The sequence below is a fragment of the Marmota monax genome, unplaced genomic scaffold (assembly GCF_021218885.2).
Source record: "Marmota monax isolate L192 unplaced genomic scaffold, Marmota_monax_Labrador192_F-V1.1 WCK01_AAM20220418_F8-fsc00145, whole genome shotgun sequence".
Taxonomy (NCBI): domain Eukaryota; kingdom Metazoa; phylum Chordata; class Mammalia; order Rodentia; family Sciuridae; genus Marmota; species Marmota monax.
Genome location: NW_026695201.1, coordinates 1282446 through 1298400, shown reverse-complemented (window position 1 = coordinate 1298400; position 15955 = coordinate 1282446). Strand labels below are relative to the sequence as shown.

At 43.3% G+C, this 15955-nt stretch overlaps 1 protein-coding gene across 1 annotated transcript; it reads right to left on the bottom strand.

Annotated features, from left to right (window-relative positions):
- Positions 1-422: 422 nt before the first annotated feature.
- On the bottom strand, positions 423-9420 carry LOC124082554 (T-cell surface glycoprotein CD1a-like). The gene is made up of 7 exons (XM_058574124.1): positions 9360-9420; positions 8798-9046; positions 2809-3063; positions 1867-2145; positions 1400-1678; positions 1112-1202; positions 423-945 (listed from the first exon to the last, which is right to left on the bottom strand). The coding sequence occupies exons 1-7, from the start codon at positions 9418-9420 to the stop codon at positions 903-905; spliced, it is 1257 nt and encodes a 418-aa protein (XP_058430107.1). The 3' UTR covers positions 423-902.
- Between the last annotated feature and the right edge of the window lie 6535 nt (positions 9421-15955).

The following is a 15955-nucleotide window of genomic DNA, read 5'->3' as shown; positions in this document are numbered from 1 at the left end:
CTTAAACTTTAATGTATCTGTGACTCTTTCTGATGATTTTGTTGAAATGAGAACTGGAATTCAGTAAATCTGAGAACAGGCCATAGAGTCTACATTTCTACCAAACTCCCATGTAATGAATCTGCTGCTTGACCATAAAGCTCACTGGATAGGGAGGACCTTCATCTTTCCCTGATCTTTTGGTTTAGAGCACTTGGAACAATAGTTTTATGCTTATATTTCCTTAAAATCTAACAACAGAATTGGTACGATCAAAACTGTGTTTCCCCTCAGAGACTCAGAAAAGAATGTAGAACTAAGAAAGCACAAAGTCTCCTGGCCAAACAAGACTCAAATGTCTTAAGTACAACACAGGTGTCAGGAAGGAAGAGAGTTAAACAAACAACAAACAAAAAACCCTACAAACCTTATTTAAATTCCACACAAGTTTTTATTGAGAACATACTACATATAGGCTAGACACTTTACTGGGGATACAGAGACTTAAAAAGCATGTGCTTGGCTCTCAAACTTTTAAAAATTTAAAAGAAGAAATGAACCTACACAATTGCCAGAGATGCCAGGCAGTGAGAGGTACAATTGAAGTCTGGGGATGCACAGATGGAGGAGAGATGGCTTCCCACTGTGGATCAAGGAAGGACCCCTGGAGGATGTGACACCTGAAATGCATCTGATGATACATTACATCTAACCAGGCTGACACTGAAAACATCCTGTTCCATTCAGAGTTGAACCCACAGAAGCCAGGTTAGAACAACAAATCCTACAAGATTACATTGAGCATATATTGGTATATGATCATGGAGCAGAAATGAATGGCAAAGTTTTAACAAGGAGAGTTGAAGTGATAATATCATCATGCAGTGTTCATGGGTACACTGGGCACCTGGGTAGCTGGGTCCTCATTTCAAAGAGAGAGCACTGCAGGGAGCTTCACACTGTGTCCTACGTGAACAAAAAAATAACAGACCTTCATAAGGTGGAGGTGAGAACAGAGGAGAAAATGGAAATGGGGCTGGGAGGAGAAGAAAAAGTGAAAACAAAGATTAAAAAGAAGGGAAGAGCACTGGGGAGGAGGGACAAACAGGAAAGATTGATACAAAGAACTCACCAGCGTTTCATAAACCAAAATCCAAGACCTGCCAGAAGAGCCAGGGCCACTATCACTGCCAAGAGGATCCAGCCCAGGGCACTAGGAGGTGCTGCAGATTCAAGTGGACACCAACAATGTTGTTTGAATCTGCATCTACAGATTCCTTATTTTAAATTCTTCCACTCTTTGAATTATATCTTTTTCTTCTTTTTTGATAGGAAATTTATCAATCCCAATTTTTTACCTGGTCCTCATGCTCTGCTAGAAGATATCCCCCATCTCAGGAGTGGGTCCCACTCTTACCACCCCAGTAGAGGACGAGGTCCTGCCCTCCTAGGCTGCTGTGCTTCACCCTGCAGGCCAGGCCAGCCGCCTCCCCAGCTGCCACGTCCAGGGTTGCTTGGAGATTCCATGTCCCATCAGCATTGGGCAGGATGTCACCTCTCTGAGTGCCCAGCTGCTCCTGTTCCCCTCGCATCCACATCACCCACACAGGCTTTGGGTAGAAGCCAGACACGTGGCACACCAGCAGCAGATGGCCAGGCCCAGGACTGAGGCCACTGGACAGCCAGGCCTCAGGCTTCACTGCAAAAGACAGAAAACACATCCAGACACACACTGTAACATACACTGAGAGGTTCAGAACTCCACATGAGACTACATGAATATATACTTCCCCCTTCTGCAAATGTCACTCGGATTCCTCATCTCTTTTTATCCTAAATTTGACTTCAAAACAGAAAAATTCTTGGAAATTTAGGTACAAGACTGACCTTGTTGCTGGAGATGAGCCTTTCCTGCATCAAGAAGACCCAAGGTGAAACGTGGGAAGGTGTCACTGAGGAGTGTATGTACCCTATGAGTGTAGGCTTGGTTCATATTGAGTATTTCGCAGGCTTTCTGGGCCTTTCTTCCACCCTTTGGAGATGGTGACCATGTTTCATTCTGGAAGCTCAGGAAATCATATCCTTGGATAGCTATCCACACAAAGCCTACCCAGGACTTCCCAGAGTGCAGTTCACAGACTGCTGTCACCTGTAGATCAAAGGGATCTGGAGAAGAAGAGTAATGAATTAGAGGAGAAAAGGGAGAAAATGGAATGAGTGGAAGCAAAAGGAAACACAAGCAGAAGGGAGTTTGGGGAGTTTAGGGGATGGACCCCAGTGTGGTTTGAGCTGAGGTTCACAGAAAGGGGAACTGGTAGGAGCTGGAGGTGGAGGAAGAGATGATAATATGAGGAAGGGAGGGAATTGTTCAAAGATATTAGTGATGGTGTGGGGGGTGAAGGACTTAATGTGAGAGAGCTGAGACTCTAACTAACCAGGGTGAATGTATCCATGGTCACTATGACAGTTTAGATGGGAATGACTGAAGAGATTAAATGGGAAAGAAAACCACACTGTAAGGAGTCAAACAAAGAATGAAGAAGCTGAGTTAAAACTTGGGAAAAGGGTGCCCCCTGGATGCCTCTGAGGGGAGATAATAACACACAGCCCTGCAGCCAATGAGAGAGCAGTTCATAAGTGGCAAAAACTGAAGTTTTTGAAGAATCTGGTTATGTTTATTACACGTGCCCAGAGTGTGGTTGCAGTTTTATACTAAAGAGAGTGGAATAAGATTCAGAGCAGAAAGGGTGTTTCCCTGAGGAATACCAGTTCACTGAGATGTCCCACTCTTCATCAGTTTATTCTCCCAGCAAGGAAAAGGGAACTCACCTTTAAACATTAATTGAAAAATGTAAAATTCCTGATGGTCACTGAAGTATACATGGAAAAACTTTTCCAGATCCATCAACTCATTATTACTGAAGTTGCCCCTGGACCAGGGATACAGGTAAACGATGGTATTAGAGCTGCTGTTCCATCTGTGAGTCTGCAGCTCACCCAACCAGCCTGAGCCCTGATGTACCCAGGAATGGTTGTGAAAGGATGACGTCTGCATGAGATGGTAGGAGACAAGCTCCTTCAAACCTGTGGCAAAAGAATAGATACAAGGGGAGAAATGTGACATTGGGAGGGAGAGACTTGAGAAAGTAGGTGTCAGAGTAGGAAGACTCAGAATCTGGAAAAGTGGAGGGCCACCGTTACCTTAGCTGACATCTGCTGGCCCCCAGAGTCCCATGCTCTACCAACAACCTCCATGAGAGCACAGAGGGCTTGAGTAAGAACATGCAGAATGGGGCCAGCTTGACCCTTGTTCTTTCCAGGTATGTGCAGGGGAAACTATCATCAAAACACACACACACACACACACATACACACACACACAACTGGTCAGTTGCCCCGGTTCTTACCACTGTCACCTCCTGGGAAGAGAGCAGTAAGCAAGGGGAGTAGCAGAAACAGCATGGCCCTTGCAGATGCTACTTCTTTCTCTCAGAGAAGTCGTCCTTTGATTTTTGTTCTAAACACACCTACCCCACAGACCTCTCTTCTGACTTCCTTATTCAACCAAAACACAAAACTTTTCTGCCTGAAACAAAGAAAATCTGTTCCCTTTCAAAACTCTGACCACCTACTCAGTTTCCCATTTCCCCAGCTATTCTGACTCTCTTCCCAGTCTTCCAACTTCTCTCATTGTCAAACTTCCATCCTATTCATCTTCCCCTAGTTCAACTGCTATGGAACAAGACTTGTGTGACTCTGAAAAGTCCCTTACCACTAGGAACACTTCTTTTATTGCTGGGTATGGAACCCAGGATCTTAAGCATTTTCTGTTATTGTAATAATTTTGAATTATCCCCCATGTGACCTCTTCCCTGCCCTACCCCCACTCCACCTCATTCAAATCTCTGACATCACCGATTACTTTATTTCCTTTTTCAGAAGCCCCTATGATTGTCCTCTGAAACAGTATCAACTACTGAGTCTGTGGATCATATATCCAGGGCTGGCTCTGTGGGGCATGCAGCCAATCTAGTAACACATTTAATTCTCTGTGATTACTACCTTGAATTTTATAGTACCTTTTTTGAATTTGGATTTCATAAATGAATTTCATAAATTTGCAAGAGCTCATAGCATCATCTCCAGCTTATGAAGGGTTCTTCCTTCCACAATCTCACCTGTATGCTCAGCACTTTTTTACCTGCTCCCCACTGACTGGGGCCTTGGAAACTCTAGACTCTGCCTCTCCACCTCCAACCTGCCATCACTGCAGTGACCAGGTCTCATTGTAGGGGCAGGGTAGGCCCATTCTGCCATCAGCCTCTGTCGCGACCCCTTGCCCGCAAGGAAGACGCAACTCAGGAATCTTCTTTCAGCAGTTTATTCAGGCCCTTGATATTACTTCTTCTTCTCCCTCTCGGGTGCCCCTCCCAGCCTTAATAAAGCATCTCAAGCCCCAATGCGAAGCTGCCACGTGGAGCTTTCTCATAGAGTGGTGAAAAACCACGCGCCAACTCTCCCAAATAAGGAGTTGTTTGTCACAGACCACAGCGGAGCCAGCGCCATCTTGTAATGGCGACCATAGTCTGCAGAAACGGCAGAAGCGGCTCACCACAGTTCCCCCTTTCTGTTTTCTTAAAACAATACAGGCGAGAGTAGAGGTCCTATCCCACTGTGCAGAAGTGGCTGCATAGTATGACTCAGTCCTAAGGAGGGCCCTTCCCCAGATCTGAGGCCATATCAGCCGACGCCTTTTTTCGTGGGGCGGGGCGTGGACGCGTCTAACCCACATGCAATAGGACATGCTCTCCTTGAGGTCCACGTCAAGGATCACTCAAGTGCAGTGCCTTGCCTCGCATCCTGTATCGTGACGATGGTGGACGAAGGGGGATAGCTAAGGCTGAACTGTGGCTGTTTATAACGACAAACAAGTTAACAGCACCCTGAAAGAAAGGCACGGACTTAAAGGCGATAGAAAAGTACTAGTGTGGAAACCCATCTGCGTGCAATGGCAGTAAGACCGGCAGAGTGCAAGGGCTTTCCAACACTAAGAGAATAACAAGGAAAGTCATGTCGATCCCAGTGCAATGTTATAATAACTTGGGGTGTAACGACCATGTCAAAGGTTTACTGTTTAAGATGCGCAAGCCAGACTTGAGGTGAGTTGCCATTTTCTAAAGCTGCAAGAGCTTGTATGATCATAGCCTTATCGTGAGCACTGCGGGCCTTAAGGCGACAGAGAAACCACAAACAGAGGAACATACCAAAGCAACACATTGCACCAAAAATGCCTACCCCCACCCACTCTTTGAAGAAGGAAAAAGCAGAAGATATCCAATCGGTGAATTGACCCAAAGTCACGGGATCGACACGAGTACTGTTCAAGACGGCTATCTGGGTTAGTTGAGACTGGATCATGTCTTCCGCTGCCATGGACCAATTTCCGGCCAAATATTCGCCAATGATGCGGGAGGCATTCCTGGAATCATTAAATCTGACAGAGGTTATGCATAAATGTGCACGTTGGTCAACACAACCCAAAAGCACCAAGTCAGCCAATTCTTCTACCTGAGCTTGGAGTAAATCTATTCTTTGGTTGGCAGCTAAAATCCCTGACAAAATATGTTGATTAATTGTGTTTTGGGATTCAAGTATGGTGGAAGTTTGTTGAACAACTTGATTAATGGTGGCAGCAGTTTGTACTTGACTGGCCATGGCCACTCCGGCCGTAACCGCTGCAGCAGCAGACACTGCCACAGCTGTCACTATAGCTGCCGTAATTCCAAAATCCCTGCGGACTCTAAGTAGCTCAACAATGGGGAATTTATCTGGGTCCACAGTGACTGGGATTGGGACAAAAGTTGGAATTTTCATAACCACTGCTACAGTCCAAGAACCATTCCAACACTCAGATAAGAGACAGGTAACATTAGAACAATCCAGCATCCCCGACGAGGTGTCATTAGCCAAAAGGAGCAAGAACGGGGATTGGACACAGACCCTTGCAGGGGGCAATGTGGCATTATATAGCAGAGAGTTGAACGAAACAGATGTAAGTCTATTACCTCGTTCACTGTCCCTAACAGTGCCAGAAACATTAGCCAGCCAGCTTTTTGCTCCCAGCAATTGAGCCAATGCAGAAATATCGGCTAAAGCCCCCTTCTCATTGGAAATCAGCCATTGAAACCAGGACCAACCTACTCCTGTAGAGGAGTTGGCACTGTTGTTAAAGTTATAAACATGCCTCTTAAGAGAGGGGGAAAGGGAGAAACCTTTAGCAACTTCAACAAAAGCGAAATGACACAACTAAAGAAACACAGAAAACAAAAGCGAAAGTAGAAGCGAAAGTACACAGTGCAGCTGCAATAAAATGTAATGCTCTCTCTTTCTTTACAGAGGAGCTGCCCCGCTTTGATCGCGGATCCCACTTATTGGGACTAACCCCGCTTTGGTCGCGGATCCCACTTACCTGGGACTAACCGGTGCACCACCCCTGACTGCTGAAAGTTCTGGTTCCCGGGTTTCGGCACCATTTGTCTCGACCCCTTGCCCGCAAGGAAGACGCAACTCAGAATCTTCTTTCAGCAGTTTATTCAGGCCCTTGATATTACTTCTTCTTCTCCCCGGATGCCCCTCCCAGCCTTAATAAAGCATCTCAAGCCCCAATGCGAAGCTGCCACGTGGAGCTTTCTCATAGGGTGGTGAAAAACCACGCGCCAACTCTCCCAAATAAGGAGTTGTTTGTCACAGACCACAGCGGAGCCAGCGCCATCTTGTAATGGCAACCATAGTCTGCAGAAACAGCAGAAGCGGCTCACCACAAGCCTCTGCCACTATTTCATACTTTACAGGCACAGAGGGAGAATATGACATGCACCCAACAGTGTGTGGGCAGAACATAGGTACAAGTGTCCCACCCAGAGCCTGAACCAAGTTGTTTTGTAACTGGTCAGGGTGAGCCTTTTCCCACTCTTGTTCCAACTATCATATGCATCTCCATATAATTTTATTCCAACTCTCAGTGGTTACCCATGTGCCTAGTGTTGGGGTGACCATTTGGGGAAAGGGAGATTAATTTCCCCATACAGTCTACCAGCCATAAGGATCATTTGAGAAGCCGAGGCAGCAGAAACAAGGCAGCCAGTGGGTAACTTGCATGTCACCATGGAGTGAGCCCTCCAAGATGCCTAAGAGTTTCTGCAGTCATCCTAATAGTTTCCCTGTGCCCAAGGGATGCAGTATCAGGAGACTAAATAAAACACAGATGCATAACATTCCATAGAAATAAAGAAGTTTTGTATTTTAGCACCTTTAAAAGCACTCCCTTCTCTGCCTTTTGAACACAAACCTGCTATGATCTGAATTTTTATGTCTTCCCCAAGTTCATATTGGGATCCTGACCACCCATGTGATGATATTAGGAGGTGGGGCCTCTGGGAAGTAAGAAGGTCCTGCTGTCTCAGACCTCAAAAATGAGATTTGTGCCTTATAATAGGGACCTTAGAGAGACCAAATTACCCTTCCACCATGGGAAGAAACATTCTGAAGGTGACTTTAATTAACCAAAATGCAGGACCCACTACAAAACAAATCTACCTTAATTTTGAACTGTCCTGACTCAGGAAAAGAAATTTTGTAGTGGTTGTAAACCACCCAGTCTATGGCATGCTATCATAGAAGCCGGAATAACTAGGACAAGGCTCCACATTTTCATTTTTCCGTCAATCAAATAAAATATATGACTGCTGCTCTTGAGTGTGGGATATGGAAAGCAAGGAGAGGACAGTTGGTTTGGTGCAACCACTATGGAACACAGTATGGAGATTCCTCAGAAAACTTGGAATGGAACCACCATTTGACCCAGCTATCCCACTCCTCAGTTTATACCCAAAGGACTTAAAATTGGCATACTACTGTAATGCAACCATGTCAATGTTTATAGCAATTCACAATAGTTAAACTATGAAACCAATGTTGGTGACCTTCAATAGATGAATGGATAAAGAAAATGTGGTGTATATACTCAATGGAATATTACTCAGCTTTAAAGAATAATGAAATTATGGCATTTACCAGTAAATGGATGGAATTGGAGAATATCATGCAAAGCGAAATAAGGCAATCCCACAAAACTAAAGGGTGAATGTTTTCTCTAATATGCAGATGTTAATTCATGATAAAGTGAGGGGCATTAGAGAAGAATAGTGTTACTTTAGATTAGGTAGAGAGAAATGAAGGGAGGAGGGGTGAAGGGATATAGGGATAGAAAAGATAGTAGAATGAAACAGACATTTTTTCTGTATGTATATATGTGATGGCATGACAAATATGAGTCTGCAGCATGTACACTCAGAAAAATGAGAAATTATATTCCATCTATGTATGACATAGTGCATTCTACTGTCATGTATAACAAACCAAAAAATTTAAAAAAAGAATACATATAAAACTAAGAGAAAAAGTAGTTCACTTAAAAATGGACAACTGATCTAAAAACACATTCTCAACAAAAACAAATGGCCAATAAGTAAATGAAGAAATACTCAATATAATGAGCCATTAGGGAAATGCAAATCAAAACTATAATGAGAAATCATATCACCCCATTTATAATGACTGGTTGAGTGCAGTGGCACAGACCTTTAATCCTTAACTCAGGAGGAGTTCATGTTCAAGGCCAGTCTGGGCAATTTATCAGGACTTGTCTCAAAATTTAATAATAATAATAATAATAATAATCTAAAGGAATAGCTGAAGGAGAAGGAAGCCCAGATTGAAATACCTCCATGGGCTCTATGACCAAATTAATAGCTCTAAGGTCTGGTAATAATTTCCAGTTGCCTTTTTTTCCCAATGATGTGTACCCAGAAAAATTTTTCCAGGTCTATCAACTCCTTGTCACTGAAGTGGCCCCTGGACCAGGGATACAGGTAAACGAAGGTACCAGAGCTTATGTTCCAGCTGTGAATCTGCAGCTCCCCCAACCAGCCTGAGCCCAGATGTACCCAGGAATTGTTGCAAAAGGATGAAGTATGGATGATATGGTAGTAGACAGGCTCTTCAAACCCTGTGGCAAAAAAAAAGTAGATAAAATGGGGATAAATGGAACATTGGAAGGGAGAAACATGGGAAAGTATGTGCCAGAGTAGGAAGACTCAGAATCTGGAAAAGTGGAGAGCCACAGTTACCTTAGCTGACATCTGCTGGCCCCCAGAGTCCCATGCTCTACCAACAACCTCCATGAGAGCACAGAGGGCTTGAGTAAGAACACACAGAATGGGGCCAGCTTGGCCCTCGCTCTCTCCAGGTATGTGCAGGGGAAACTGCCATCAACACACACACACACACACACCCATCTGGTCAGTTGCCCCAGTTCTTACCAATTTCACTGTCACTGCCTGGGACTAGAGCAGCTAGTAACAGAAGTAGTAGAAACAGCATGGCAGTTGCAAATGATATTTCTTTCTTTCAGAGAATTTGGCCTTTGATTTCTGTTCTAAACAAACCTACACCCACAGACCTCTCTTCTGACTTCCTTATTCAACCAAAAGAAAAACTTCTCCTGCCTTCAACAAAGAAAATCTGCTTCCATCCCAAACCCTGGCCACCTACTCAATTTCCCCTTTCCCTGTTAATACGACTCTTGTCACATCCTGTGAAACAGTTTATTCAGGGCTACCTAGACTGGGTTGTGGGGGAATTGAGAAAAGATAAAGAGACAAAAATAGAGAAATAAATAATTGGGTTCAGTGGATCAGCCAACTTCTGATGGAAGAAAACTGACCATTAACAAGTTCAGCACATTTATTATATAAGTTTTTTTTCATTAAAGGGGTTATTGTGGGAAAGTTTATCAAAACAAGTAGAACCAAGGTCATGAGTATGGGAAGCCTATTTATGCTTATCAGGTTGCACCCATAAATTTCTACCCCTGAGCAGCTGGCATCTGATGCTCAAGGTCAAGAACTTATAGCCCTGAGGCTAGCACAGAACCTCAGCAACTGAGCTATCTCAATCAGAGCCTTCACCCCAGGAGTATTACAGAGTGGCATCAGCCTCTGTCACAGGAGAGTCCAGGACCTGTAATTCAGTGGCCACTCCCAACACACTCTCTCCTCAGTCTCCCAACTTCTCTCATTGTCACAACTTTCATTCTGTTCATCTTTGCCTGTTTCAACTGTTATGGAACCATGCTTATGTGGCACTGAAAACTCACTTTATCACTAGAGACACTTCTTTCATTGCTGGGTACTGAACCTAGGATCTTATGCATTTTCTGTTATTTGAATAATTTTGAATTATCCCCCCAGGTGTTCTGTTCCCTAGCCCATCCCCCACTCCACCAGATTCGTATCTCTGACATCACTGGTTACTTTTACTCTTTTCAGAATCCTCTATGATTGTTCTCTACATCAGTATCAACAAATGAATCTGTGGATTGTGTATTCAGGGCTGCTCAAAGGGGCATGAAACCAGTTCAGTAACACATTTAATGCTCCCTGATCACCACCTTGAATTTTATAGTAATATTATTGAATTTCTGTTTGATAAGTGAAGTTCAATGAAACTTGTTTGGAGCTCACAGGAGCCCCTGCAGCTTATGTAGGGTTCTTCCATTCACAACCTCACCTATGTATGCAGGTCTCTGCCACCTACCTGCTCCTCACTGTCTGGGGCTTTGTCAACTCTAGACTCTGCCTATCCACCTCCAGACTGCCACAAATGCAGTGTCCAGGTCTGTTTAGCACTTCAGGGCCCTTCTGCCTTCAGCATCTGCCACTGTCTCCTGACTGGCAGGGAGAGCGGGACATGCAACAGATAGTATATGGGAAGACCATAGGTGCAGCCATCCCATTCAAAGTCTGTACCAAGTTGTTTTATAACTGGTCAGGGTGAGCCTCATGCCCACTCTTGTTCCAAGTATCATGTGCCTCTCCAGATAATTTGGTTGCAATTTCTGTGTGGTTACCCTTGTGCCAAGTGTTGGAGCAATTACTTTGGGAAGGGGAGTTAACTTCCCCATTCAGTCCAGCAGGGGCAAGGATCATTTGAGCAGCAAGGGTCAGCAGGAACCTGGTAGCAAGTGGGCAACCTGCATGTAGTCATAAAGTGGGGCCCCCAGGTGTTGAAGAGTCCCTTTAATCATCTCATGAGTACCCCTGTGACTAAATGAAATAAAAACAGACATAATCTCCCATAGATATGGAAAAGGTTTGTGTTTTAATAACTTTAAAAGCTTTTTGAACACAAAACAGCTATGATATGAATCACTATGTCTTCCCCAAATTCATATAAGGGGATTCTCTAACCATCCAGGTGTTGGTATTAGGAGGTGGGTTCTTTGGGAGGTGTTTAGATCATGCAGTTTCAACCCTCAGAATTGAGATTTATTAGTGCCTTATAAATAGGATATCAGAGGGAGACCATAAGCCTTCCACCATGAAAAGACACATCTTTTTTTTTTTTTTTTTTTTTTTTTTTTTTGACAAGGCTAAAGATTGTGATCTGCTTTCGCTAAGGCTGGTTATGTTAACTATTGTGTTTTCTCTTATGGAATTCAAATCATGTCATCCAGGGCAATCTAGTGTATATATATACTGAGAGCGAGCACAAAACAACTCTGATTTATATATTTTATCCGCAGGGTTTAGAATAGTGCTTTTAATAACTACTTTACTAAAATAATAAATGAGTCATGATGCAATTTCCACCCTCCTTAAAGTACTATTATAACCTATGTCTAATAGCACAAGGTCATTACTTAGGTGTGGAACAGTATGCTAATACACTATATAGATACTAAAACTCAGGGTTGGGGTATAACTAAGTGGGAGAGCACTGGCTTAGCAGGTAAGAGGACATGGGTTCCATCCCTTGCATCACAATCAAACAAGATAACTCATATAACTTCAAATTAGTTTTTCTGCAGGGCTTAAATATGCTCTATTTTGGAGCATCTATTTGAAGAAGCAAATACACACACCCCAAACACATTTTTAGAGCACACTAACCCAACAACTTTGAAATGCATTTTTAATAATGCTTAATTTTTTAAGCATGATCGTTAATAGGTCCCTGAGTGCTCTCTTCTAAATTAATAATGTGTCATGGAGATGTTTTATACTTTTTCTTTTTATTATACCTTAATTCTTATCTAGCTCTTGATTAGATACATATGCATGTATGTGTGTTCATGCAAATATTTGTATATGTTTTCAGCAGAAATTCCAGCACTACACCACACATTATATATTTTGCACAAATACATCCTATAAAGGTAGGTAACATTTTATTTTAATATTTACCACCATGATTGTAGGCAAAATGCCTTAAGAATTTTATAATGGAATCAAGTGGCATTGTGACACTTTTCCTAATAGGAGAAATTGGGTATATCTAATGGACAGATAAAGTGGTTCCAGAGTGTGAAGACTACCCAATAGAGTGCACATTTCACCTGAAGCTAGGGCATTCCTAATGCATGGCAAAGACACATCTTGAAGGTACCTTTATTGAACCAATATGTAGGTCCCACTAGAAAACAAATCTACTTTGATCTTGGACTCTCCAGCCTCCAGAAGTGTGAGAAATAAGTTTCTAGTGTTTATAAACTTCTCTGCCTGTGGCATTCTCTGATAGCAGCCTGAATAGCTAAGACAAGGCTTCATATTTTCATTTTACCTGGACCCCACAAAATATATGACTGTTGCTCCTGAGTGTGGGGTGAAGAAAGCGAGGAGAGGACAGTTGGTTGTGGGTAGTAAGAGAGGAAAGAAAATTAACTAAGTAAGGAATGAGGTTCTGAGACCAACATGTTGTGATCTGATAAGAGACATGTTAAGGGTGTAAAGATACTGGAGAAGAAGGAGAAATGTTTAGTTAGGTTGTTTTGTTTTGTTTTTGCTACTGTGAACAAAGGACTGGGCAAGAACAATTTTAAGGAGGAAAAGTTTGTTTGGGAACTCACAGTTTCAGATCTTATAGTCATAGATAGCCAAATGCACTCCTCAGAGACCAGGGTAAGGCAGAACTTCATGGCAGAAGAGTGCAACAGAGGAAAACAGCTCTGGACATGGTCACCAAGAGGAAGAGAGAGAGATCCACTCATTAAGGACAAAATATATACTCCAAAGGAATGTCCCCAGGAACCTGGCTCCCCAGCCACACCCTACCAAACTATGATTATCACTCAGTTAATCCCCATCAGGGAATTTTGTGGATTGGGTTAAGGTTCTCATACCCCAATCACTTCACTTCCAAACCTTCTTGCATTGTCTTGCACATGAGCTCTTGGGAAACACCTAATATCTAAACCATAACAAGGGAAAAATGAAAGGAGTAGATAATAAAAAGAAATAGAGCAGGATCCAAGATTCCTCAACTTTCCTCCAGCAGAGTGGATCCTGATCAGTGATGCAGGCAGCAACTGGTGCTTGAGTTGAAATCCCACTGTGGATCTGCAGCTTCCTAGTCCACCCCACCCATGAGTGTGCAGTCAGCTCTGGTGGGTGAAAGACAAGTTCTGAAGTAGGAGAGAGGAAAGGTTGGAGACAACTGGGAGTTCTCTAGGGCATGCTGAGAGCTGGTTAAGCTGAGAATGAGCAGGAGTATAGGAAAAAGTCAAGAGATAAAATAGACAGAAGTGACCAGGACCAGAAAAAGAGAGAACATCTTTGAGAGAGAAGGTATTTATATGGATCACTCATAGTTGTGTGTTCCGTGGTCAAAGGAAAAGATTAGAAAAAGCCAAGTTGAGTAAGATATGTGCCAATTATAACTCAGCCAGGCAGGCTGTCTCAGCTATCCTAGGGGAATGCAGGATTCTTCCTTTATCACAGATCTTCCCTTGGGATTTCTCTTCTTGAAGCATTGTTGCTTAGGCTACAAGCATGCTTGTGTTCTTCCTAACGTGCCTAATTTTTGCTCCCCTCATAATTCCCCAATTTCTCGTTCCCCACCCAGCTCTCCCCAGAACCCATGTGAGCTGTCCTCCCTACACGATCTCTCTATCATCTGATGTCACCCATCTCACCAACACAAACCTCAGTTTTCCTCCCTGAGAAACCCACTGCCTATTATAACTTTCTGCTTGTACTGGATTTCTCATCCCCTCCACCCGCCACACTTCCTCAAGTTTTTCTCTTGCCTTTCTGTCTTCCTTACTTGTGGCTTGTGTGTTTTTCCCCCCAGAAAATTTCTTACAGTAAAAGGAACTTCCAACAGAGAATCACAGTGCTCTCCTGCATGGGACATTTGCATTAAATCACAAAGACCTTGTCATCATTCTGGCCTCAGGATACTTTATGTAAAATGACTAGAGAGAATTGAATTGATTATTAGCTAGTATCTCTTGTAGCTCTGATGTTCTCTGTGACTTGCTGTGCTCACTTCTCTACCCATCCATGTATTCTCTTTCCCTCTCTTGCTTCTATCTCTCTTTCCTTCTCATTTCCCACATTTTCACAGTTATTCTTTACTTAGTTTTTATCTCATCTCCCAGGGCCTCATCTCTGTCTTCTTACTCCCTCCTATCCATTCAATCTAACCTCATTCCTTCCTCCTTGACTCCCTTTCCAATCCTAGAATATTAATTTATCACATGGCCCTTGGAATCCCCTATGTAAATATAGAAAGTACAGTTATGGGGTTGTTTCTGTCAAGATAGCCCACTATGTAGCTTAAAAAGACAAACCAATAGAAAATAGGCAGAATAAAGTTATATTTTAAACTTTTTCTAAATGCAAAGCTGCATATATAATGAAATAAGTGAAGTCCTCTTTGGGGAAAATGCAATAAGAAATGTAAAACTGGAGAGGCAAAATAGGATCTGACACCAGAGTGTACAAGATATTGTTATTGGTATATTGATTTTCCCTAGAGGTTGGGCTATGATGTCCTCAGAGCCAAAGTCTTCCTAGAACCAAAGACTCTTTCACCTCCCATGATTAAGGTGGGAGATTTGTCCCAAGACCAGAGCCACAACCCAGATGAGAACTCTCCAGATTCCCCTACAAGGAACTAAAGGACCTGCCCATGTTGACCAGAAGAGAAACGTCTGAGGGAGAAAAGGCCGTTTTGTGTGCCAGCCTTTCTCCACCATTGAGCTCATAAGCTGGAAAAATCATACTTCCTCCTACATGGAGAAACCCTGGGCCATGACTAATCTGATGCAGCCCATTATCCAGACCTAGGATGAGGCCCCAACAAAGAAAAAGAACTATAGGTAAAGACATATCAAAAAGCCCTCATAGGAAGTCTAAGAAAAAAAAAATGTGCCCAAGCATTAGAAGGAATCAGAGCCAGCTCTAAGCCCTAGCCTAAGCCTGAGTGCATCTGCAGACAAACAGAGCTGAGCAAAGCCTCCTGCTTCTCCAGCATCTCCCTCTCACACCCTCAATAGCCCTGAACATTGCTCTCAGCCCCACATCTGTCTCAGGCCCCCCTGCCCTGTGAAACTGGAAGAAATAATCAAAAGAGATGTCTTCAACTGACTCAGAGCTGAGTGTCTGGGCCACTGTCGCTGCTGCCCCTCTCCCTGCCCAGAAGGGCCTGGGGGAGGTGGGGCACCATAAAAACTTAGCAGCCACAATACAAGTTTGTCAGCAAGGAGATGCAAAGGCTCAAGAAAGAGATGATCAATACAGCCTTTGTGGGACAGGCTCAGAGTGACATTTGCCAAAAATTACAAATACTAGAGGACTTTACTGAAAAGTGTTCCAGTGAGCTGATTAAGGTGGCCTCCACAGTTTTCATCAATTGAGACCCAGAGGTTCAAAGACAGGCAGACCAAAACAATAGAGGAGGATGGATCTCTTTACAACTGCCCTCACCACAAACTCAAAGGTCACTAAAAGGGGGAGGGGGACATCTTACTAAAACAAAGACAATGGTTCAAATGTTTGTAGAAAAAAAAGAAAGAAAGAAAAGAAATAGAAAAAGAAAACATGGCCAGACAAAAAGAGAAGCCTCCAATGGC

What these genes read in the sequence shown, in the direction of transcription:
- LOC124082554 (XM_058574124.1), bottom strand. Translation starts at nt 9,420, where the DNA reads ATGCTGTTTCTACTACTTCTGTTACTAGCTGCTCTAGTCCCAGGCAGT. An exon ending in ACTGGAAATTATTACCAGAC is followed by an intron (nt 3,064 to 8,797) that starts CTTAGAGCTATT and finishes CTTTTGCCACAG; the next exon opens with GTTTGAAGGAGCTTGTCTCC. An exon ending in TTTTCAATTAATGTTTAAAG is followed by an intron (nt 2,146 to 2,808) that starts GTGAGTTCCCTT and finishes CTTCTTCTCCAG; the next exon opens with ATCCCTTTGATCTACAGGTG.